The 25,525-nt window shown below is 34.9% G+C and overlaps 1 protein-coding gene across 1 annotated transcript; it reads right to left on the minus strand.

Moving 5' to 3' along the window:
• Positions 1-1,351: 1,351 nt before the first annotated feature.
• Positions 1,352-15,539, minus strand: LOC140016479 (putative protease Do-like 14). The gene is made up of 8 exons (XM_072070005.1): positions 15,446-15,539; positions 15,276-15,361; positions 14,023-14,234; positions 9,964-10,054; positions 4,265-4,351; positions 2,340-2,378; positions 1,615-1,707; positions 1,352-1,489 (listed from the first exon to the last, which is right to left on the minus strand). The coding sequence occupies exons 1-8, from the start codon at positions 15,537-15,539 to the stop codon at positions 1,352-1,354; spliced, it is 840 nt and encodes a 279-aa protein (XP_071926106.1).
• Between the last annotated feature and the right edge of the window lie 9,986 nt (positions 15,540-25,525).

A 25,525-nucleotide genomic window follows, 5' to 3' on the forward strand; every position in this document is an offset into this window, starting at 1 on the left:
GAAAATTAGAAGCAAAAAATTAATCAAAAAAAACTAAATTTAATAAAATTTCTACTAAATTTTATCTATTATATCCACATCAATTAATTATAAAATAAAGCAAAAAATTTTAAATCACAAGAAGAAGCGTAAGAATTCTTCACAGTACTCATTTAGCTATTTTGATTGAACATATAAATTATAGTACACTTATATCCAATGTCTAATTTCTTTCCATTTTAGTAATATACACACAATACGTATAGATTTAAAAATGACACTTAACTTAGGGACATTCTTTGAAAATTTCCTATTCTTAAACACTTTAAGATGCTCACTGGCTGTGCGTAGCATAACAAAGACTTACTAGTATTATACATATAAAAAAGGTGGAGTGACCTTTTTATTGAAGGTTGAAATTGTTCATCCATTTGGACCATATTACATGTTCCGTTTTATTATAGATGAATCTTATTCACGATTCTTTAAAACAAAAAAGTTCTTTTCTAGATTTGATCACTAAAAAATTGCCCAAATAGTCTTTGAAATATTTTTGTTATCTTAACGAGCTATTTTGATCCTCTGCCAAATTAGAAATCTATTTCACCACCCACTTCACAAACGTGCACCTAATATTATTTACTTGATATTCCAGGAAACAAAGAATAAATAGGTATGAGTCATAGTAACTTGCCTAGAAGTTAATTATCAAAAAAGCAAATACTGCAACTGATATATGTTCAAATGAGGCACATTTGCCCACACTTAAATTTTAATACAATAAATATCAGATTGGCTCAAAACTTGACAAAAGACACTGATTTTCCTGTAATAGCACAAACTGCTGTTTGGCATTCAAACTGCTTCAACGGAAAGAGTTTTTTTTTTTTCCTCCCTTCTTCGGAACACCATCAAAGCTCTGGATCAATAGAAGACGAACTTTTTTATGCTTTAGACCAAACAAGCCTATGACAATTGGAAAAAGAGAGCAAGGATTTGAAGTCGCAAGTATCAAAAGTACCAGTTACCTGCATTTCTGAGCAAAAACACAAAAACTTGCCAGCACTGGAAAGAAGATAATTGTGTACTTTTGAAAGTAGTCTCTATTGTCACAGCAAAACTACAGAGAAGTTGTAGCAGCATAAATATTCAGATATAAAACAATTCTTATTATAGATTTTGAGGCAACTATCAAAACTCTCGAGGGGTTAAAGTGGATTAACCGAAACTTGGGGCGAGGCTGCCCCAACCCGAACCCCTTGGCTCCGCCCATAATGAATTAGACAAACAATAAGCTAACTGATCCATGTCAGGGATCGATCTTTACAATTTTCTTATAATCCTCTACCTTTGACTTCTATTTTAACGAAGCTCAAATACAGAAAGGAAGTTCATCATCCGCTGGATCAGCTCTATCCCCAGTAAAAAAGGTAAGATAGTGTGCTCCATCCCAACGGATGACAATCACTCTAATGGATACATTGATCCCACTGCCGATGTTGCTCATAACCTGAAAGAAAGAATCAATCATATCAACTCTATCATGTTTCTCAATCCATATTCATTACCTTCTACAGCCAAACATCTGAACAGTACAGACGTGCTTTTAGATAAGCTATTTCTAGAGTATGATACCTGCTCAATGCTGTATGTGGGTATTCCGTCCAACTCAACCATAACATCACCCGCCTCAATTCCAGCTGCAGAAGTAGGTGTCCGGCAGCAAACCTGATTTTAAAAGCAGCACATTAGTCAAACCTTAAACCCAAAAATCCTCCAAATCCCATAATTCATAATAGCATTAAATTCATACAAGGAACTGAACAGCAAGCAAAACTCAGGATAATAGAGGCAGCAAAAAAGAGGATAATCCAAGCGGGAGTCAAAGGGGCAGGCAGGGGTGGAAGCAATTATGGAAATTGAATGTCAAACAAAAGCTAAAAGTCTTTATCTGGAAATGCATGAATAATGCGCTACCGGTTAAAGAACTAATTTTCGACAGAACAAAGATGGGAGACCCTATTTGCACAGGTTGTGGAGAAGAGGAAGAAACAGTGGAACATTTACTCTTTCACTGCAAGAATGCAGAACACCTGTGGAATATTTCACCTGTACAATGGGACGGGATAGCTGATCAAAGAGGCTGCTTCAGGAGATGGTGGAATGCCTTGGTAGGAGCAAGATATAGACAGGAGGGGATGGAGCACATAGGCCTTACGGCTAATATCCTATTGCAATTGTGGAAAGCAAGAAATGAAAGAGTTTTCAAGGACAAGAAATGATATGCCTCACCTCATTGACTGGAACTGCAAAACTTATTCCATCACTAAAAGGTATACTAGAGATGCTAACCCAATTACCTTACCATCCATATCAACAAGTGGGCCACCAAAACATCCCTATAGACACAAAAAAAAAAACAAAGAAAATTAATGCTATCAGTCCATGTATAGAAACAGACAGATGAACCTTAATTGCTAAGTGGCAAAGGAATGTACGTACTCTAATAAATACCAAGATTGGCAATTCATGTGGTCAGCTAATGCACCACATAGCAGTGCTTGAATCACAGCGTGCTCATATTGATGCATGCCTTGGTGAAATCGTTTTGTATTCATACATTAGCTAGTACAATTTTGCAAGCTAAGTTAACCACAGTATATCAGAATAAGCAGCAAGAACCCCAAATAAACTAAAGTCTTTCTCACTATGAGAATTGGCGTATTGTGTTTAATAACAATCTATATATAATACTAATATCTAAACTTTCCTATTAAGGCTCTAATGTAATAAGTGTCTCTACTCTCTAGTGTTTCAGCGTGTTAAATTTCAGTCTATTCAAATCCTACAACTGTAACCATGGGAAAAACCATTTATGACTCTCTCTCTCTCTCTCTCTCGAAATGAGAGCATCTCTCTCTAAATCAGAGCTCTCCTCTCCTTTTTCAGCAGGAGCCCAAAATCTTCATAAAAACAAGTGGAAAAGATTATAGCCTGATTTCCTTTCAATCTTGAAGTGGTTCATCTAGTTTACATTCTGCACCTTCATCATATACAAAATGTGTCTTAAATCTCTCCTTCCACCTATGTTCACTCTTCTAGTTCATTCAATCAAAATCATCCCCTCTCTTCTAGTTATATATTCAGTATTTCTGTTTCTTCTAATCTGTTTCTTTTGATGGAACAAGTGCTGCCTTTTTCTTTTTCTTGCCCAGGTTATGAATTTGTAGTCCTAGTAGATATCCTCGAACAATTTGGTCTCTCAAAGAGGGAAAGTGAGGGGATCTGCCTATTAGGTAATGATGCACAAGAAGGCAGAGAAGAGAAGACTGCAAAATGAGTCTGTTTGGTATAGTAACGTGAGAAAGAGTTGTGAATTTGACAAGAATCAAAAACTGCCAATCACACGTGGGGTTATCCAAAAAACATGCTTACAGTTGAGTTGGGATTTTCACTCACTGACAGCCAAGATATTGTGAGTTCTTGCAGGGAGCCTGTACATCATAGACAATCAACTCCACAAAATTAAACAATAGGCAGAGGGGATTAGGCCCCCAGCAGCCTTCTCAACCTCTCAATTATAGGTACGGTTGTAGAATATGCCCAGTCACTGGCCCACCAAAGAAACAGGGAGGAAAGCTGGGAGCGTCTTTAGTAATGTTAGACATTGTTCCTCATGGTGACAGCAAGGAAGAACGACATATGAAATTGAAGGCGGAAGAGCACAGCCCTACCGCTCTTGCATGGTACTACAAAGAAGATGAACCAGACAAATAGATGGATAGAATTCAGGCGCAAGAAATATTCATATTTCTGTTAGAGCTGTGGAATTATAGGCCATAGCAACAAGACCTGTAACCAGAAGGATGGACATCCTTAAGGAAATAGTAGACCTCAATATGATTCATGCATGAGAGAGCAACCAAACAGAACTTCCCCAGGATTTCAGAACAGATGCAAAGAGACCACAATCAGAAAACCACCATGCCGTTGCTAATTGAGTCCTTTTTGAGTGAGAGTACATTATTAATCCTGGGAGATTGGTAAAGCTCAGCAACCCTAATGGAAGACAACAGGAAGCAGGGTCTCTGCGGACAGCCGCCCCGGGGAGGAGGGGGGGTTTGGAGCCAATGAGAATAGTAGGGAAAGGCCAAGCACACTTCAAATTTTGAATAGGGAAGAACTTCTTACAAGGAAGAGTCAAATGACAAACAAAAGCCAGCCAAAAAAGCACCATGTGGCAGATGAGGAAACAAAAACATCCGACATGGAACTTCTAGACAACCTTGCAGTAAGGAAGGAAAAAGTGATGAGGAGCATGACACAGTTCAACCACTTCCCAAACACCATCTGGTCCAGAAACTTCAGAAACCTACCAATGGAAGACTAAAGCTAATAGAAGTAGAGCTCCAACAGCAAAGCAAGAGATCAAAATTTTCCGCAGAGATGGCAATTCCAAACAAAAAAGATCTCCTCTTTCTGCTTAACATGAACACTAACTCTCATGGAGAACCAACAAATCCAAACTTTACTCTTCGAGATGGGCCAGAGGATCAGATGACGATGGATGATTCGTGCACTAAAAGGAACAGGAAAAAGAGCCCCCGGAATAATTGTGCTACTGCAAAAGTGGTGGTGGAGACCAACCCTCACTGGTTTCCACACTCCAACTGAGAGTTTATTAGTGAAACCAAAAATCAGAAAATTTTCATGGAAAATTTTGGAAGAAAAATTGGTTTTGATGGCTCATTTTGTATGAAACCTGTTGGCATATCCAGTGGATTCGAAGTGCTATAGAAAAATAATGTTAAAGTGGGCCATTTTGTCTTTTCAGTTCTGAATATTTCTGGAGTCAAAAGTGTGACGACCCCACTTCTCCCAAGGGCGAACCCAAGGGTATCGGCGGGCCGCCTGCCTAGCTCGCGCCAGGACTCAAACCTTAAAGCGATAAAAACCAGAAAATCCAAAAGAGTACCTTACATACTATATACAAATCCCAAAAAGGTTATAATTACATTCTCCAAAAGTATCTGCTCAAACTATTACACCCTTATAATTACAACCAAAACTAAAAGGTAGACCCTAAGGAGGGTCCTTATACAAACCACCACAATAAAAACAAACATCCTAATTGTCCAACTATGACAAACCAATACTAGTGTAAGTGCCCATAAGTCCCCGCGTCGGCCCCTGCTAAGGAAAACAAAAGGAACGGGGTAAGCTATATGCTTAGTAAGTAAACAGGGGCAAAAGCGTAAATGTCACGTAACCACAGTTACTCAATAAGAGTAAAGCAAAAGCAGAAAAGTAACATCACATAATAAGGATACAGGTGGCTCCAAAGCCAAGTCGTTGCCATGCGTGACCTCCTGTCGACACTCCGTCGACCATACATAAGGTCCGTAGAACTCCACTTGTACACCCACCGAACACCTTATCACCCTCACTGGCCAGTCACCTCACAAACTTGCCCAGGCGAACGAAATCACAAACTTGAGCTTGAGTCACAAGCTCGGGTCACAAAATTGGTTCACATACTCAGCGAACCGGGTTCACAAACTTGGTGACCTCAAACCAAGTTGGACTGACTTCGACCAAGCCCTAACTGGCTCGAATAGTCCATCTAGGTATTGAGTTCAACCTCAAACTCACAAAATTCACAAAATTATTCAAAAGTCACCCTGAGCCACCAGCTCAAGGGTTTTAGTTCCAAAATTGCTCATATACATAAGCCATGTACAAATATGTGTGCAAATTAGGGTTTAGAGCGAGTGCGATAAAGTACACCCTCGTCTAAGTACCCTCTTCATACATATCGAAACACATAAGCAACTAACATACAAAAGCGGCCTGAATACTTACTCAAAATACCAAAAGTAGTACAAAGGCGGAATTCACTTTGTGTGTTGGCTAGTAGTGGGCCCCACCGGCTCCGCCTAGCTCACCACTGTCTGAAATCGAAGATTATGTCACAATATATCACAAACGGCAACTAACGTACTTAAAACAAGCAAAACGGCAAAATTGGCACGCGCAAGTGCGGAAACGACAAAAATGGCACACGCGCGCGCGCGGAACGGCAAACGGGACGGCCAAATCTGCCATCTCAAACCGTTTTGGTCAAAAGTTAGGCTAGGAGTGTCGGATCAAGGTACATGAGGTACCGTTGCGAAACTAAGAGGAAGGGCTACAACTTCCCTTTAGACATCTCAACCCAGATCTCAATAGATATAGGTCAAAAATGCACGAAATTGTGCCAGCTGTTTCATTGCGAGTTACCAAACAGGCCCTGTTTACAAGGCCGTAACTCATGGCTCAGAAATCGAAATCAAGAAATTCCAAAGGCGTTAGAAAGCTGGGACATAAGGCTAAAACTTTCATGTTTTGGCCAAGACCTGAATCCATTCAGAACAGAACGAAAATCGAGTGCCAAAATACCCGTCAGAACTGTCCAAATACCGGGCAGTTCTGACGATCGATATTGTTTTGATCAAAACCGGAGCTACGGAACTCAGATTTCAACGTACTTTATACCGTTTCGAAGCTGATACCAAGATCTAAATTTCTTATGAAGGAGTTGACACCCAAATCGTACTGTATCAAAACCGAAAGATCACGGGCAGAAGCTAAACTAAAAGACGTACCAAATCTGATGTTCAAAACAGGCTTGAGCATTTCATCTATAACTCATGATACACTAATCCGTTTAACCTGAGATTTTACAGGCATACACAGGACTCAAGGGGCTACAATGTTGAAGAAGGCTACTCAATCTAGTTTCGAGTGCAACCAGGTCGAAAGTGCAATATACTATACCAGAATCGCAAAAACAGATTCACAAAACGTATTCTAGTGCAAACATCATAACTCAGCCTACACAAGTCCAAATCCAGAAATTCCAAAGGCATATGGTAGCTAATACATCAAGATACATTTCATTAGAAGACCATAACAACTAATTCTGAAGCAATACCAGCCAAAACAACCAATTACAAGTGCAGTTTTCACATTCTGATCAACCCAGAACAGCAACAGTAATTTCGTCATAACTCACTCTACACTAATCCAAATGACCTGAAATTTTGTAGGCACCTCAAACACATCAATACCTACAACTTTCATGTTTTGAGCAAAGTTAAATTCTGCCTCTAACCCTATGATCCAAAACCGGACAGAATTGGGGATTTAGGAACCCTAACTTTTCAATTTTCACACCAAATCCAAAATTGGTTGCATTTATCCACATTTCACACTCACTAGAGTCATTATAGGCTATTACCATTCATCATATTCAACCACACCATCATAATCCAATTAAACCAGAAAAATCATCATAAAATGGAAAACTTCACCAAATCACTTCAAACCAAGATTAAAACCAGAAATTTCAGCACTCTTATCACTAATAAGCACAACATAAGCATCATTAGATGTAGTAGGGTGTTTCAAGCTTCACTTACCAAGAACCAAGAGAGAGGAAGATGTTGGGCACCTTAGACCTTCAAACAAACTTCACCACAACCCTTACTAGCACTAGAAGATAGGATTTTATGGAGTAGAAACAAGTTCCAATGGTTGGTTTTGATGATTTGGAGCAAAATGGAGGCAAAACTTGAAGAGTTTCTTCCTTGTTTTGAGAGAGAGAAAGTCGGCCAAGCTATGAGAGAAATGGAAGATATTTAGTCAATTTTTTTGGTTTTATTTAGAATTTGGAAAATGGTTGAATAAAAGTCAAAACAAGGTTTAATCAAATGGTGACACATGTCACCCTATTTAATGCATCTTTATCACTTTGTCTCTCTCCACTCTCATCCACATCTCAACCTTCAATTATCTCATAACACCCGGTAAATTAAATCCAGTATTCAGAACTTAACCTAGTTGGCCGAATTTTTCCGAACTTTTCGCACTAGTGGGTCCCACGTTCGATATACGTTGTTAATTTCTCAAAAACCAACTAATACTAGAAAAATCATCTAAAAACTCCATTTACTCAATAAAAATTATCTGGGGAATTTTTCTAATACAGAAAAAATGTAGAAAAGACGAGTTTCCAATCTTAACCGGAAATTAGGGTTTTTGTTCACTTCGGGTTTCTAACCTTCTTAAACTTAATTAATCTATACAAAATGGATTAAATCCTATACTTACCCACACTAAAACACACATTAACATAACTAACTTTAATCACCACTCAAACTTGTTCGAATACAAAACTAGGGTTTAAATCTTACTCCCTACTTAGGGTTTTCGAAATACTCCCAAAACCAAACGTTACCGCCAAATTAATGAATATATCAACGTAGTACGAACTGGGGCCTCACAAAAAGCAAGAGTGAGATGGCTAAAAGATATGTGACAGGGAAACAGCCTATTTTCATGCTTGTGTGGCTAACAGAAGAAGAAGAAACGGAATATCCAGACTGGAAAAAACTCATGAACAAACTGGAGAGAAAAATCAATAACCAGTGCTGGTAAAGAAGTTTTAATCATGCCTGAGCTCCTTCATTACCCTCTTATGCCATGCCTGTTTTTAAATTGTCTACAAGCTTATGCAACGAGCTAATTGGAGCCACGGCCAAATTCTGGTGGGGTAATAATCAAGGAACAAAAAAGATAGAATGGAAAAAGTGGCATCATCTGTCTGATGTTCAAGGTAAAGGACGACAAAGATTCGGTTATTCAATGCTTCAACACAACCTTACTAGCTTAGCAAGTTTTGAAATGTTAAGAAACGCAAACTTGCTAGTTGGTCGAGTTGTAAAAGTAAAAATATTTCCAAAAGGCCCAATTGAAATCTGGTGCATCTTGGATCTGGCAGTGGAAAGTCGTCTAAGAAAACAGGTTGGCGATGGAAGGACTATTTCCATTTGGCATGATAGCTGGGTCAGAGGAACCAATTCAAGAAAGATTAGGACCCCTAAGCGGCCAAATCCCCAAACTCCCAGCTTGAGCTAATCTGTGAAGTGGAACACCATCCTGATCAATAGTTCGTTTCATGAACATGAAGCCAGGATAATTCAGCAAATTCCACTGAGATTCTGTGGACGAAAAGACAAGTATGCTAGGCACTTTTCAGCTAATGGCATGTATTCAACTATATCAGGCTATGTCAGAGCTCAAGAGAGGCAGGAAGAGGAATCCAGATCCAGAACTTCAGATGAGCAGATGAGTGAAAATGTGGAAGGATCAAAACATTGGCATATCTCTGGGACCTTAACATCAAGCAGAAGGTTAAACATTTCCTCTGGAAATGCCTCCATAATATTTTGCCTACTAATGAGGGAAGTTTTAGGAGGACAGGAAAAGTAGATCCTTGGTGCAAATGCTGTGGAGAAGGAACTGTAACACCAGAACACGTGTTATTCTTTGGCAATTGCAAGTTACAGAATGCCTTCTCAATATGGTGGGATGGCATTGATGAACACAAAGGGAAATTTTGGAACTGGTGCTAAGCATTGCAAGTCACATGATCAAGAGTAAATGGCAAACAACATATTGAAATTACAGTAAACATTCTCTAGCAGGTGCGGAAAGCAAGGAATGAGTAGAATTTAGACAAGAGAGGGTCATCCAATCTCCAAGAAAGCTGTGGAAGAGTAAAAGAAAATTCAAAGAAGCTGGGACAAAAGTCTACCAACAATCGAGTGGCTTTAATTCAGCAGATCAAAGTCACAGTAAGTCCCAAGCTGGGACTTCGGGTAAAACACAACACTGATAAGCTTATTTGCACTTCAACCATACCAGTCCAAACAGCAGGTGATGAGTTGATATTAGAAGCTTGGCTATTAGAGCAAATTTGGTCATGGCTTTAGAGGAAAATTGGACATCAATTTTGATTCTTTCTTATAGTAAATTTGTTGTTCATAGAATGAAGCAGAGGTGCCATGATATTACATCTCTAAAAAGATTCTTTTGGCAATATATCTAGAAAGCAAAAAGAGTTTTCAAAAATTTTGACTTCAAAAAAAAAGTAGATCTAACCTGAGATAATGCACGATCAAACTGGATGTACTTATGTAGCCGTCCATTGAATCCAAAATCAGCCAAATCGCGGTTTGTACGGTCAATGGAGCTGCATTAGAAAGAAGAAAAGAATGAGTATCAAAGAAACATCGCAATGTGAGAACCCCGAAAATTATCTTTATTTTATCTTATTTCTTTGAACACATTTTCTTTACTTTACTTTATTACCTTAATTTCCTAAATATTTTTATAAGTTAGTCAATTTTTTAAATCATTTTTCTTGTATAAATTAATTCATGTTAAGTTTAAAGTACATTATGGGAGTGGGACCCGCTAATGCGGTAAGTGCATTAAATTTTTTAAGATTAGATGGAGTTTTGCATAAAGGGATATTATTTTATAAGGTGCTAAGTGATAATTAGAGGTTAGTTAAATAGATTAGTTTTGAAAGACAAAGAGATGAGTATGAACCTTAGAGATGCCAAGTGTCCCGAAACCATTGGAAATTGGACTTTGACTCAAGACTTTCTTACCTCTTTAATTAACAAAAATTGACCAAAAATTTCTTCATTTTGCACCTTGCTTTAGCCAAACCTTGGAGAGGGAAAAACAAGAGAGAAGCTTCATCTTTAACTTCAATTTCTAGCTTGAATCTTGAGTTTCAACAGATAATCTTGCAAACTGCTCCATAAAAGTTAATCACTAAGGAAGTTTAAGGGTTTTGGTGGAGTGATTTGGGAAGAGAAAGGTCTTGACAGCCTCTTTGGATAGGGTTTAAGGTATTTATGGCAAGAAACTTTCCTCTACTTCAAATATTTGCAAACTAGTGATTTAGGATTGGAATTTTGGTAGTTTTATGAGAAATTTCATGATTTGAAGTGGTGAAATGGAAATTTTCAGTTTTTATAGTCAAATTTCTGCCAATATATGATGCTTAAGGGTTGGCCATGGTTTGATATATTTGCTATGTGAAAAATCTAGTTTTTATATGCTAGCTGACTTGCCTAAGAAAAATTTCAGCCTAGGATTTTCAAATTCAGCTTGCTTGTGGTTGGTTTTTGAGTATAAATTGGCTATAATTGGAGGGTGTTGTGGCATTAATTATGTGTATTTGATAGCTTATGATTTGTGGTTGTGATTGTGTCTGAATTGAGATGAAATTTAGTATTAAGTTGGGATGGAAAAATAAAGAAAACAAGGGGAAGTGCTGCTGAAAATTTGTCCACAGGGAACCTTGAGTAGTTTTGAAAAATCTGTTATATCTTGGTGTAAAAAAGTTGGAATTGAGTTTTGTTTCTTGCGTTTGAAACTAGATTCAGGGTACTTTCAACCGCGAAAATTTCATAATTTTTCTCAATTCCTATGAATATCTGTGATTTTTCAAATTTGACTGAATTTCTATACCTGTTCTGTGTTTCTAATGGATGAAGCATCAACTTGAGGCTGGAGTTTGATTGACTTGTGGACAGAATTTTACAAATGTGTCCTCTGGGAAATTGTAACTTTTTGAGCCTATTTTCTGAAGGTATAAACTTTATAAATTTTGGACTTAAGAAGCTTGAGATATGATTTTTTGAATAGTATCGTGCCAAACTGGAAAAATTCTGTTTTCCTAGAACCGTTCTTACTTTCATTTCCAACTTTAAGATTGGAGTTGGTAAACTATTTTGAGTTTGGTTTACAGGTGGAATTGAGGTTTAAATGAAAGGAAGTGAAGTTTTAGAACCTTAATTTCTTCATGTATTTTAGTTTTGTATTGCTAGTCAGACCACAGGACTCGAGAGAATTCAAGAGGACAAACCAGGGTTAAAGTGAAGGGTTGCAATTGATTGGTGAGTGTTCTAAGTGTATGAAAATATTTACGTGGAATGTCTCCTTGCTTGAATGAAATGCTTGTTTGATTAAAGTAATTGCTCCTGAATTGATGACCATTGGGACGAGAATGTACTTTATTATATTCGATCCTTTATAGTTAACTTCTTGATATTGATATGAAATGAATTGCTTTGCTTGCACTTGACTTGTTGGTCACTCAGGTGGTTATCCCACCAACTTTCTTGTGTGCGTGGGACGCGTGTTACATGCTCACAGTTGCTAGAAGTTGCTAAGTATTTGATTTATCGTCACATCGGCAAGTGTGTACTTTATTGCATTTGACCTAACTTGACTAAACTTTTAATATTTTGTTAAAATATGTACTGGCCATTCTATTATGACTGAAATGTGGCCAGAATCCGGCCACTTTCTGGCCAGATTGTAGGCCGGATTTGAGGTAGTGAGACTTAAATCTTTTTCGCCTTCCCTGACAATCCAGCCTTGAATCCGGCCAATATTTGATTGGATTTGTGGCTGGATTTGCTGAAAAAATTTCTGACTTCTGCAGTTTTCTGTAGTTTTTCTTATTTGATCAGGTTTTCGTAACCATCCGATTTTCAACTGTTTGGACTTGAAATAATTGAAATGCTTGAAACATGATATACTGAGTTTAATTGTGACTTGAACCTGTTTAAGGCGAGTGTGCGCTTATGTACACTCAATTAATCTAACTTGACTAAACACTTGATATCTCATTCATGCATGAATAAGTAACCTGATGTGCATGTGACCTGTATATTGACTTGAAATATTTGAAATACTTGAGAATATGAATTGTTGGACATTACTTGTGACTTGATCGTGGTTAGGCGACTGTGACCATATTCGCACTCGACCTCCATAAACTTGAATCAATTGATCCTGCGTGTGGACTTGCCTGTTTATGTGCATGATTGTAGACCGGCTGTATTCCTCTTGCAGCGATTGAACTGTAGACCGGCTGCATTTCTCTTGTGGCGGTTAAATAGTAGACCGACTACATTTCTCTTATAGCAGTTGAATTGTAGACCAGCTACATTTCTCTTGTAGTGGTTGAATTGGGCCTTGGACCTTATCCGAGACGTCAGGTAAGAGGAATTTAGGGTTACTCATGCGTATGCGTGAATGTAGGTCGGTAACAACTGAACTGAACCTTCGTTGGATCTCTTTCTTGAGACCTGCCCTAGAGCGGACGGGTAAGTTGGACAACTTTGGGTAAAGGACAAGTTCCTAACCTATTTACTCCTGACTAGAATTTATCACTTGAACACTGATATTACTGAATACGGAGTGTTAAGTGATAATTAACGTCTCCAATCATTTACTGCACGAGTGTTGGATAACAGCCAACAACTCTACTCCTGAATACTGAATACTTGGGACTATAAGCCAGATAGTGAATTACTGTATATCTGGGACTATAAGTTCAGCCCATGGTTAGTTGGTCGAATCGAGCCAACAAGGGTTTGGTCGAGAAGATCGGCAAATCTTGGATAATTCTTTGACGTTCGGGTCTGGTAAAGGGTATGTTTGGTGGGTGAAAATTGGTGTAAAGTGGTAATCTACAGACATTATAATTTCGTGGTTGATGGAGAGTCAATGGACCTTGATCAAGCTGCGGTGGAACTTACTCTTGAGAACAACGTATATCCTTTGCCATGAATGTTTTTTTCTGTACATTTTTGCTTGATCTATTTGGCTACTTGCTTAACTATATACCGGGTCATGATCTATTTGAGTTTGACTTATTTCTTGATATCTGGGTATGGTATCTTGCATATTATTTTACCTGCTTGGTTACTTGGAATCTCACTGAGTTTCTAGCTCATTTCATGCAAATTTGTTTTCCTTACAGGAGTAAGAACGTGAGAATAGAAGTGGAGAGGACATAGACTTTGTCTAGGTTGTGTTAGCTGCTCGCATGAGCACTTCCTAGATGTCTAGCCGGCTTGTTTGGTTTGATTTTGTTTTACAAGTTTGACCTTTTGGCTGTATTATAGATTGTGTGGACATTGGAGGTCCATGAGTGTATCTATATTTAAGGTTGTAATTGATACTGCTTGTATTACTGAGATTATTATTTATAAATTTCATGAATTGTGACTAAATCCTGGTGAGAGTTTGGTAGACAGTCTGTCAAACCCTTGGGTACGCCCTAAGGGGAGGTGGAGCTGTCATACAATGCCCAAATTCAATAAATTTTAAGAATGAATAAGTGATTACCTCACAACTCCAGCTGAGACAGAGTGTGGGAGATTTAGTGGACAACCAACAACAAATACAAAGTCCCCTTGTTGTACGTTACTTGAATCACCAAGTTCCACAATTTGGAGTGCAGTGTCAGGATCAATTTGTGGTGTTGCTAAGTTAGTTAAGTGATTAGAGTGCATCAACCTAGCATCATATTCTGTTTGGTCATGCAAAGTGACTTTCATCTACAAAGCAGCAACAAAAAGACAAAAGTAGTCAGATTAACCACCCAAAACCAACAAAAAGAGGGTTAATTTCACATACCTTCCCTGAGGTTTTTAACAATTGCAGAAAGTTTCCCTCAAGTTCTAAAAATTATATTTATCTCCCCTATTTTCACTATTTAAGTAATATCTAGACCAAAAGGCTATACTTTTTTTCAAAATTTCTATAATACCCTTGAGTTATAATTAACAACAAAAATGTAAAGGAAAAAATGGTTCCGGTCTCTATTTCATTTATCTTTATTTCCTACCACTATTACCTACTTATCAACATCAAAATTATCGGTAAATAAACACTTATCTTTGTTCTAATATTTCTCTTTTACTTAAAAATTTTCGATGTAGACCATTGTATCAACTATAAATGCTACATCATATATTCAAAAACTTACATACAATTTCATAACAATATTAGATTTTACTTAATATATTACAATATTCATCAATATTCCTAAATTTCAATTCCATGACTGCCACCTTTTTAATACAAAATAATCTAAACCATCACTACTAATATCAATATCCAATATATTCCATTGGTACAGAGTTCAAAATCAATCAAATTCTCTCTATAGGAATAATATCAATAATTGTAAATCAAAAATAGAAACACAATACAGTTATAAATATATACCAAGAACACTTTTTTTCATGATAACCATAATAGTATAACTTATATTTAGTTCCTATTTCACTTCTTATCTTAATTTTTATTTTTTATCACTGTCACTATCTTCATCTCCATCAAAATGATAATGAAATTAGCACTCGATGAGAGAGTTTTAATATTTGATAGAGTTTTTCAATGAGTTGACAATTAATAAAGGGCATTATTGTCTTTTTATCACAATAAGGGAGGTCTCTGTAATTATGTAAACCTCAAGGGAGCCGAGTGAAATTGTCGAAACCTCGAGGGAGGTTTCTGAAATTATCCCAAAAAAAAAACCAATAATCAACTAAAACCAGTGAAACTTGCGTTTACCTTTGCTCTGGAGTCATCACCAACAACAACCGATGCAGAATAAGGCCTTTTGGATCTAATATGGTTTCGGTGGCTCTATGCTCAAAATTATTTTTAGATCTGTTACCTACACAATTGTGTATAGAGTTTATTATTATGTAAAGTACAAAGAAACAAACCACCAATCAGAATCGAATATGGTAGAGCATACCTCCAGTAACATGTATGGAAACAATTGCTTTGAAAATTGAAGCTGCCAAGTTAGATATTATTTTACGATCCAAGCAATCATCACATGTCGCCATTTGGTCCCTTGTGTCTCTGCAAGGAATGAACTTGGTTGATGTGAAATTACTCTAATTTGCAATTTGAAACCAAATGGGTTGAAAGGCTGCTCAAAAAAGTTTTCTCCTAGTTACAGTTAGTAGCATGCACCAGTATAGCATTCAAAATTCAACAACAGAAGACTTTTTTTATCCATTCTTGTAACAAGCTGTCCTCAAACCTTTCCAACAAAAGACAGTCAATAATGCTGAAACTAAAGCAAATCAAAATAACTTGCGAGGAAGTAACAACATTCAACAAGATGAAGTACAGTTCATTAACTGAAATTTATAACCAATTTATACATAGTATTGCAAATACAAACTCCTTAAACAACGTTATGTCAAATAAAGTAAGCAACAAATGATGAACTTGTCAAATTAATAGTTTAGAACTATCCATAGAGTTCAAGTTATCGTCAAAACTTTTCAATCCTTTCCTATGAACTTAAGTTCTATCTTTGCTTATGAAGGAGAAGAATTGATACAATTCTAGCAATAGTTACAAGGATTAAAATGCGTTTTTCAATGGTATGAAGTTTGTAAATGTTGGACTTAAGAATCTTGAGATATGATTTTTCAAATAGCATCGCGCAAAACTGAAAAAATTCTGTTTTCCTAAAACTATCCTTACTTTCATTTCCAACTTTAAGTTGGAGTTGTTAAACCATTTTGAGCTTGATTTATGATTGGAATGAGGAAATTCTTGGTTACTCATGTCCCTTGGGTCTAAATGTTCTCTTTTCACTCCAAAACCATGTGTGCACATTTGTACTAGTAGTTAGTCGGATTTTTTTTGGTTTGCCTAAACTTTGGATGGTTCAACCATAATATTTTCTCTTGGTTATTCTTAGAGTTTGTTGGTGATCAAGGGCATAATTCGGAAGGAAACTTTTGACGTTATTTTGCTTAAACTAGTGAGTGTTTCTTGCATGTGAATGCTTTAAATGACTATGTGAAATGTTGTGAATGTTGTCGGAATGTTAAATGTTTTCCAATGATTGCTAAATGGATTTTCGATGGGCGAGTATGTACTTTGTCACACCGACCCAAGCAAAAGTGAATTTTTAATGATTGAATGCTACTTGTGCATGAGTGTAAGTCTTTTGGTTGAACTGGGCCCTTACCCTTCGTTGGTAGTTGAGTCGAGCCAGAAGTGGACTCGGTCGGGCGACTGGTGATTCTGGAACAGTGTTTTGGTATACTCGAGTATTACCACGAAGTCTGGTGGAGAACTGACCAGTGAATTAAATACAATGAAATCAATGAATGAGTTATAATAAATACTGAAGGAGTGTTCATTGTTAAATATTTTCAAATGGTAGAGGAATAAGAGAAATCGTAGGCAACTGAATGACTGAATAAATGGTTACAAGTAAGCACGTATCCTTCCAATGAATGAATATTTATTTCTTGAATGACTATTTATTATTGTGTAAAGTGTTCCAACTGTTAAATACCATACTTCCATGGTTTCTCTACCTGATTGCTTGTTTGGGAACTTCACTGAGTTTTTAGCTCATTCCTTTAATTTTTGTTTTCCTTACAGGAATGGAGGTCTGGAGCAATTAAGTGTGACCTAGAGTGTATAACCCTCTTGTACTTATACTCTTGGTTGATAGGATGTGTTTTGACATTTGACGTTGTATCATACATTTGACTTTTAGGTTGTACATAAGTTTGCATTTTTGTTGAATTGTAGAACTTAAATGTTATTTTGGAGGCTTGATTGATTAATCTCGAAAGTCGATTGATTGAAGGAGTGAGTCCTGGCGAGAGTTGGCTTGGGTATGCCCTAGGAGGAGTGGGGTCATCACATTTGGCCTAACCTCGAGGGAGGTAAATGTAATTAACCAATTTTTTTATTGTCACTTTTCAAGAATTCAACTTTTTAATAATAATATTTTGATTGTAATATTTGTATTTTTTTTCCATTCTTGCCCCTTGAAAATTCAAATTTTAAATTTGAGTGTAACATTAATGGAATGTTTAATATTGGGGATAGAGATCAAAAATGGTTTTGACTTTGTGACATAGCAAAAGTTTTGAAATATCAAAAGGGAAAATCGTTTAAAACGTCCCTTACATTTTGCAAAATAACTTTTTTCGTCATTCACTTTTTAAAATGTAATTTTATGTCCGTTACAAATTTACATTGGTCAAATTTGGTCCCTACTTAGGTTTCCAACTAGTTTTTGGTCGGAATTCACCACGTACTTTGCGCTTGATCATATTTTAAGGGCAAAATTGTTAAATCAAATTTTATATAATTCGATTCATAATCCCTCACATTTCATAATCAAATCAAATTTTATATAATTCGATTCATAATCCCTCACATTTCATAAAATAAATTTTTTCGTCCCTTACATTTCACAAAATAAATTTTTTCATCCTTCACATTTTTCAAAATGAATTTTTTCATCTTTTATTGATCATGTGTGTAAATAAATTTTTTTAAATCTATGTATATATCTATTTGATTTCACCTAAACGATACGAATAATATATAAAATCAAATAGAGATATATTATATACTATTCGTACTGCTCAAGTGAAATCAAACAGATATATACATGGGTTTAAAAAAATTGTTAGTTTTTCACTTATATTCATTTTCTTTTACTCAAAATTTGAAAATAAAAAAGACATTTAATCCTAAATATTATTGAGTGTTTATATCGAATTAAATTTGGATAGAAAAAATAAAAAAATGTTTGACAAAAAGAAATAAATGATTGGCATTTTCAAATTTTAAGACAATCACGAGGCAAGTAATTCAAATGTTGGTCTTAAAAGTGTCGAGTAGAAATTTCATATTTAAACTGAAATTTGTAAGCACAATTACAGAATTCGAGTTAGGACCGATTAATTAGATGACCTTATTATACAATTTAATAAATAAATTATTATCAAAAGAGAAATGTCACATATATTGAATAGGTTCAAATGGTGAAATTATATAAATATATACATGGGTTTCAAACAAAATTATTAGTTTTAAACCCCTATATATATCTATTGAATAGCATGTGTATAACTACGATTAGCATGTTTAGATGAAATCCAATAGAGATAAATTACATGTTGTTCGTACTGTTTAGATAAAATCAAATAGACATATACGAGGGTTTATCGAAAAAAGCTATTCATACACATGATCGATAAGGGATGAAAAAATTCATTTTGAAAAATGTGAGAGATGAAAAAATTCATTTTTTGAAATGTAAGGAATGAAACAATTCATTTTGTAAAATGTTAGGGATGAAAAAATTCATTTTGTGAAATGTGAGGGACTATGAATTAGATTATGTAAAAATTTGATTTGACAATTTTGTAAAAATTTGATTTGATAATTTTGCCCTTCCAAAATGATTACATGCAAGTCACGTGATGGATTCCGACAAAAAACTAGTCAGAAACATAGGTAGGGACCAAATTTGGTCAATGTGAATTTGTAAGAGGCGTATAATTACACTTTTAAAAATGAGGGACGAAAAATATCATCTTGTAAAATGTGAAAGACGTTTTGAACGATTTTCTCATATCAAAAAATAGAAAGTATGACACTTTCAATTGGATGAAACGAGTACAATAATTTTTATTATGGGCCTTATCATTAATCCCCAATTACCACTACTATGGATGCATTGCAGAGACAAGACCCAACAATAAATAGGGTCAAATTTGAAATTTAATGATATACAATTATATGAGTAAAAGTTATAACGTTACATGCATATTATAATTGTCCTCCACGATTACTCATCTTCTAAAATGTTATAAAAAAATTCAATGCTAACACTTAATTTTGTTGGAAAGCTTTGATAAATAGAATAAAACAAGGAAAAAGAGAGAGAGGAAGACAAATTTTCTTATTGTGAAGGACTTTACTTTTAGAAAAACTTTTTGGTTGAAAAATGTCCTATTATCTTATACATCATAAAATTTCCTCCTACACAAAAAAAAAAAAAACACTCATGCAATTTTTCAAATTGGTAAGAATTAGAAGTACTAGCTCTTAAGGATAAGGTTTTTACCATTTTCCTTTGTCGCAAAGATGAATTACATGACATTTTGAATAGCGTCAAAAGTTCAAATCCCTACTCAAAATATTATAACTAATAGCCTTCCCTCTAATTATAAAATACCTAAAGAATTGGCTATATATAACAACTGCCCAGCATGGGAACATTAGTGGAGAAGACCGAGGCATTGTGCATTTGTGCCATTGACTCTTCCTTCCCCCTTAGCCACATAGGCGCATTCTTGATAACCTGCAACAACGTCCACTTTAATTCTCCGATGATACTAGAATAACTATGCAATTGCAATTAAAATATTTATTATTGAAAAATTTCCCTGAATAGGATAAATAAATTTAAAAATTATATCAAGAAAATCTATAGTGGAATTATAACTTACTAGGATCAGTTGTCGTGATGACAACTGATGACCCCGTACCAATGAAGTCACAATTATAATCATTCCGGTGGTGTTCTATTTTTACATAATTTGCCGTATACTTATATTATATTATTTTAAAGAGTAAATCTTACTTTTTACTTCTCTTTCACTAATTGCCTCTCAAACCCCTGTGTGGGCTATGGTCCTGTGGCAGTGGCCCTTGTTCATTGGGATATCTACCTATTATATAAGAAAAAAGCCAAGTTACTATAGCACCCCATCTTTTTGACACGTGTATTGCACATATTTTTGACAAGTGGATTCTTGGTCATTTTAGCTAAACTTTTCCAAAAAAGCCAAGTTACTATAGCACCCCATCTTTTTGACACATGTATTGCATATATTTTTGACAAGTGGATTCTTGGTCATTTTAGCTAAACTTTTCCTTCCCTTTTTTGATTCAATTGGACCAAAATAATTAAAATATTTTTTCTCCTTCAGAAAATCAACTGTGTCGCTTCTTCTTCTTCTTGCGGCAAGTGCTGTTATTTTTTATTTTTTTAAAACTAATCTAACTAAAATTGTTGCCATGTTCTTTTTTTTTTCGTCGAGATGATTAGCTACTTAACAAAGAGAAGTTTTTATTATTTTTTTATCCCATTTTACATTTTCTTTTCTTCCTTTTTTTCTTCATGTCTAATCTCTCATATTTGCTCTATTCTTCGATCATAATATTATAGTCAACTGGCATTTGTTTGTTAAATTTATATGACGATGCTATTATTTGGTATTTTTCATGGATAAAAGGTGAAATATTAAAATATGTAAAAAGATCTTAGAATTCATTTTATACCAATGATAATTTTCTATGAAGAATAGAACAATAATTCTTTCTTTTCTTTTCTCCTCCCACGATTTGATTTCTTACTTCACATTTTTTTTCTTTTTCTTTGTTTTTTGGTTACATTTTGTAATTATCTACAATTTTGTGTATTTTTTAAAGAGAAAAGATATATCATGTGATGCTTCCACCAAAATAAATCTAGCTAGGCATTCTTCTACCTCTGTGTTCTATAAGATTTTGTATATATTTAAACTAACGTTAATTTTTGTTTGTTTTTTAATTATTCAGGTTCTGTAGTATCAATTGGGTTGGCATATGAAAATTGTAGTTGGTGGTAGAAGTCACAATTAAAAATTGTTAGAAAATTCAATTTTGATCAGGAAGATGTTTTTGCAATAAAAAAATGGTTCAATTCTAATTTGTATATGTAGATCTGGAAACGTAGCAATTCATATTTTTTTATCTAACTTTACTATTAATATTCTGGAGTTGCAGGATAATGTTGTCACTTTTAAACAGGATTTAAATAAATAAAGAAAGAAAAATGTGAAACTTTAGAGTAAGTTATATTGATGTTGAAGATTGTGACATGTCTTAGTGGCTTTCTAAACTGTTATTCTTGGTTTTGATGATCACAAAGTAATTTGAAATGTTTATACTAACCAGGAAAGTGAACACTTTGATCAGGTCTCCTGACTACGTTGCTTTGGATGTGGCAAACAAGATTGGAATAATATGAATGAATTTAGTCATTGTTTTGATCCGATCAAAGATACTGTCCTTTAAGTATGACAATGTTGCTATTCTTGGTATTTTGAAAGGTATCTAACCTTCTTCAATTATAAGTGTTTTTACATATCAAAGAATCAGGTACGAATAGGTCATGAAATGCAATTCAATCAAAAGAAGAAGCAAAAACAGGACACTCACGTCGGACGGCCGAAAGGATAAAAAGCATCAAGAAGGAAGCACCGTCGGACGCTCACATGGAAGCATCGGACGTCCGGAAGGATCGGACGCTTGCCATCGGACGCTCATCAACCGCATCGGACGTCCGAAAAATTCCAAGTTAACTTGCTAGCTCTCGGCCCAAGGTCGGACGCTGTGCTGTCGGACGACAAAAAACTCATCGGACGTCCGAACCTCAACTTGGCTAACATCGGACGATTGGTTCGGACGATGATTCGATCGTCGGACGTCCGACAGCCCCAACGGCTAATTGACTTTTCAGCTGCCTTCTATCCGTTGGAAGCATTGATGAAGCCCATTTCTGGTTCCCTTTAAAATCAAACTGGTCAGAACCAAGAAGGGACTTTTGGCACACTTTGTTTACAAGATCTCAAGAGATATTTTAGCTAGAAAATAGTCTCCAAAGCTAGATTTGTTTTAAAGTGGTGTGAATTTCTGGTGAGCATTTCTTTTGTGGTTGAAAGGATCTTTAGTGTAGCTTTGTTGAGGGTTTTCTGAGTGATTGTAAAACTTCCTAGTTTGACTAAGTGAGGCTTAGGGCAAGGAGGAAGTGCTCCCTCCATTGTACATCTAGTTGATCTTCTTTCATCAAAGAGAAGCTGCTCTTCCTTGTATTTGGTCTTCAAGCTTGAGGTTAGCTTGGTAGACACTTGGTTTGATTCCCTATCTTACTTTTCTGTTTAATAAAATTCTCATTGCTTATCTATCCTTGTTTTTTTCTGATCTATATTGCTCTTGTCTTCTAATTTACTTGGTTGATCATTACTAGAAAAGAAGGTAAATTTTTATTAAAGAAAAAGTGCATTATTTGGTTAAGATTTTAATCAACCCAATTCACCCCCCCTCTTGGTTGTCTTTGGGACTTACATAAACTTTTTCTCATTATTAAAATACTGGAAGCATTATGATTGCTTTTGATTTAGTTATAACTAAGACTATGCTGCTAATTAATACAGCAATGCACTTGTAGTGTATTGATTTTCTCTCTTTTTTGGGTATTATCATAATAATAGTTCAAAAATCTTTATTCAAATCACAATAAATAGGGGTATTAACTTCATAGATGGAATTTCTCTTCACAACAAATTTTGAGGGAAATTTTATTTATACTCCATATTTTATTTCTACAATAAATAAAAACTATATGATAAAAATAATAGTGAAAATGTGATTAACAAAAATGAGAGTTCAAATAACATTTGTTAATTTTAATTGTTTTGAGGCCCAATTTTCTCCTATATTTCTATTGATTTATCATGTGCCAAAATAAATTGATGTTATGTGTTTGACTAAATTTCTAGGGGGCCCAAGCTGTGCTTTGCACAGCTCAAGTACCTCTAGTTTTTCTTACTATAAGATAAGCAAAGGTTTTAAGTTGCTGTCTCACTGACACATGGCACTCTTGGTATATTTTTGAGCATTTTTTCTTTCCTTTTCTTTTCATAGGAAATGGTAGATAGATTGGATTGCATTGCACAATGACCAAAATTAGTCTGGCCTTGGCATTCAAGTATGAGGTCCAATTATTTTTATTGCACTTTTCAGTTTGTAAGCCTTTGATAGATGTAATTCAATTACAAATTATTATTATTATCATTATTTCAATTTATATTTATTATGATGTCAATTTGAGAGAGTATTTTTCAAATCATAGTATTTTCAAAAATGAAAAGAAATATTTAAAATTGATTTCAACCTCTAGGTCTTGGACAGATGTAATCCAATTATAATATTATTATCATTATCATTAGATAAATTTAAATTTATTATGATTTGAAATATCATTTAAAGTTATATTTGACAGATTAACTTGAATTTATTAAAAATCATAGAATTCTATTCATCTTTTTGAAAGTTTATACTTTTTTGCTACATTGTTAATATAACTTTTGCTATTTTAGAAGCCGTAAAAAATGATAGAAAAATTGTCACATTTTCAAAAATTAAAAGAAATATCCAAATCTCATACCACGAATTTTATTATTTTAATCTGCATGCTAAAAAAAAAATTTAAACTTTCCTAATCAAACCTTGGCTATTATTGAAACTCGGAGGAAAAAAAAGATATCTTCAAAGTGGGAAAAAGTGATAAAAAAAATTGGTTCCAATTTGTTATAAATGCAAAACCAAACTAGCCACCTAATAGAATATACACTTTCGAATCAATTTCATTTTAATTTATTGATATGTGAACATTTGTCTTTTATTGTGACAATTTTTTTTGTTGAGCAAATGAATGCATTAATGTCTGAATGACAAAAAAATATATGCTTTTATTCTATTTTATTCAGCTGCTTTTATTTATTCTTGTTACTTAAGTGCTAGGCATTAGATTTTTTTTTTTTTGCCTTTTTGCCTTGTCATTGGATCGTTAGATTATGCAATAAAGCTTAAATTCTTTTGCTCAATTTTATAAGCAGTCAATCGTTGCTTTTATGTCTGGTTCTCCTTGTTTCCCTCTTATTTTCTTTTAAGTCAATAATGCAATCCTTCTTCAACTTTTCTACTTTTTCCCAATTACCTAATCAGATTAGATAGTTGCTTTTTCCCTTAATGTTAGGTAGTCCTTGACAACAATCTCAACCATATGATGAATTATCAATTGTACTTCATTGTTTCATAACCATTAGATTGAAACACAAGGTATAGGGTTAAATTAGATACCATTGACTAGTTTTTTAGAAAAAATTATTATGAATAAACAAATTTTCAATCATATAGTACACCGTGTGAGGACCCGAAAAATTTCTTATTTTTATCGAATATTAATGGTTTAATTAAGTATTAATCCACCTGTTTTTTCCCAAATAATTTATTACGACCATTTTAAATCCATTCGTATGGAATAATGTCTTCATTATGCTTTTAAAACGTCCCGTTAACAACTTCAATTTTCGGAGGATTGTTTGAGTGAGAAATAATGAACACGAGTGTTTCAAGGTGATATTGTATTTGAGAGTATGATTATCCTGGGGAAATTAAGAACGGACAATAGCAGATTAAGAAAAGTTAATCGAGAATTAAAGGTGAATAAGTTCTAAGTGAGCATATACTACTCACGTGTGGATAGTTTTCCAAAAGACGCAGGGATACAAATTTATTGGAGATTTGAGGAGTTAATACTCGACTCATGTGAGGACTCGTAAAACTCCTATTAAAACCCTAATTTGAGCTTATTTAATTATTTACTTGTTCATTTATTCCGAGTATTATTTTCTAGACCTATTGAACCTAATTATGTGGAAATGTAGCTTCGTTATATTTTTAAAGTGACTTGTTTCAAGAATTAATTTCCTGGAGTACGTTTAGTAAAAATAGTGAATAGTGCTTGGAGATTTTATCCGCGTAGTAGCACAATAAGCTTGGAATATTGGAGACTTGTACTATGGTCCTAAAATAGGTAATCTTATGAATAAATACTCAAGTGATAGTTAGTAGTGCAATCGTTATAAGAAATTCTCGGAAGTTTCGCGTTATAGCGTTAAAATTGACGGTACGCGTTTTCACACGCGCAACTTTATTTGCGGGACTTTAGACCCTTATTTCGGGACAATTAAGAGTGAATAATATTTACATGAATATATATGCATTGGAGGTTTAGTGCACTAGTGAACCAAACGCGCGAGAAAATCGAGCCTAAAACGTGCCAAACGAGCCCTAATGAGAGTTGACTTTGGAGTGAATTTACACCACTCATTTAATCTTCTCTTGGAAGCTAACTTGGATCAAAATTCACTCTCTCTTCTCT

Source organism: Coffea arabica, chromosome 11c (assembly GCF_036785885.1).
Source record: "Coffea arabica cultivar ET-39 chromosome 11c, Coffea Arabica ET-39 HiFi, whole genome shotgun sequence".
In the NCBI taxonomy this organism is placed as follows: Eukaryota; Viridiplantae; Streptophyta; class Magnoliopsida; order Gentianales; family Rubiaceae; genus Coffea; species Coffea arabica.

Excerpts from the sequence above, each read along its gene's own strand:
- LOC140016479 (XM_072070005.1), bottom strand. The coding sequence starts at position 15,539 with ATGGCGACATGTGATGATTGCTTGGATCGTAAAATAATATCTAACTTG. Across the intron at positions 15,362-15,445 it reads TTCCATACATGTTACTGGAG|GTAACAGATCTAAAAATAAT; the intron begins GTATGCTCTACC and ends ACAATTGTGTAG. Across the intron at positions 10,055-14,022 it reads GTCTCAGCTGGAGTTGTGAG|CTCCATTGACCGTACAAACC; the intron begins GTAATCACTTAT and ends TTTCTAATGCAG.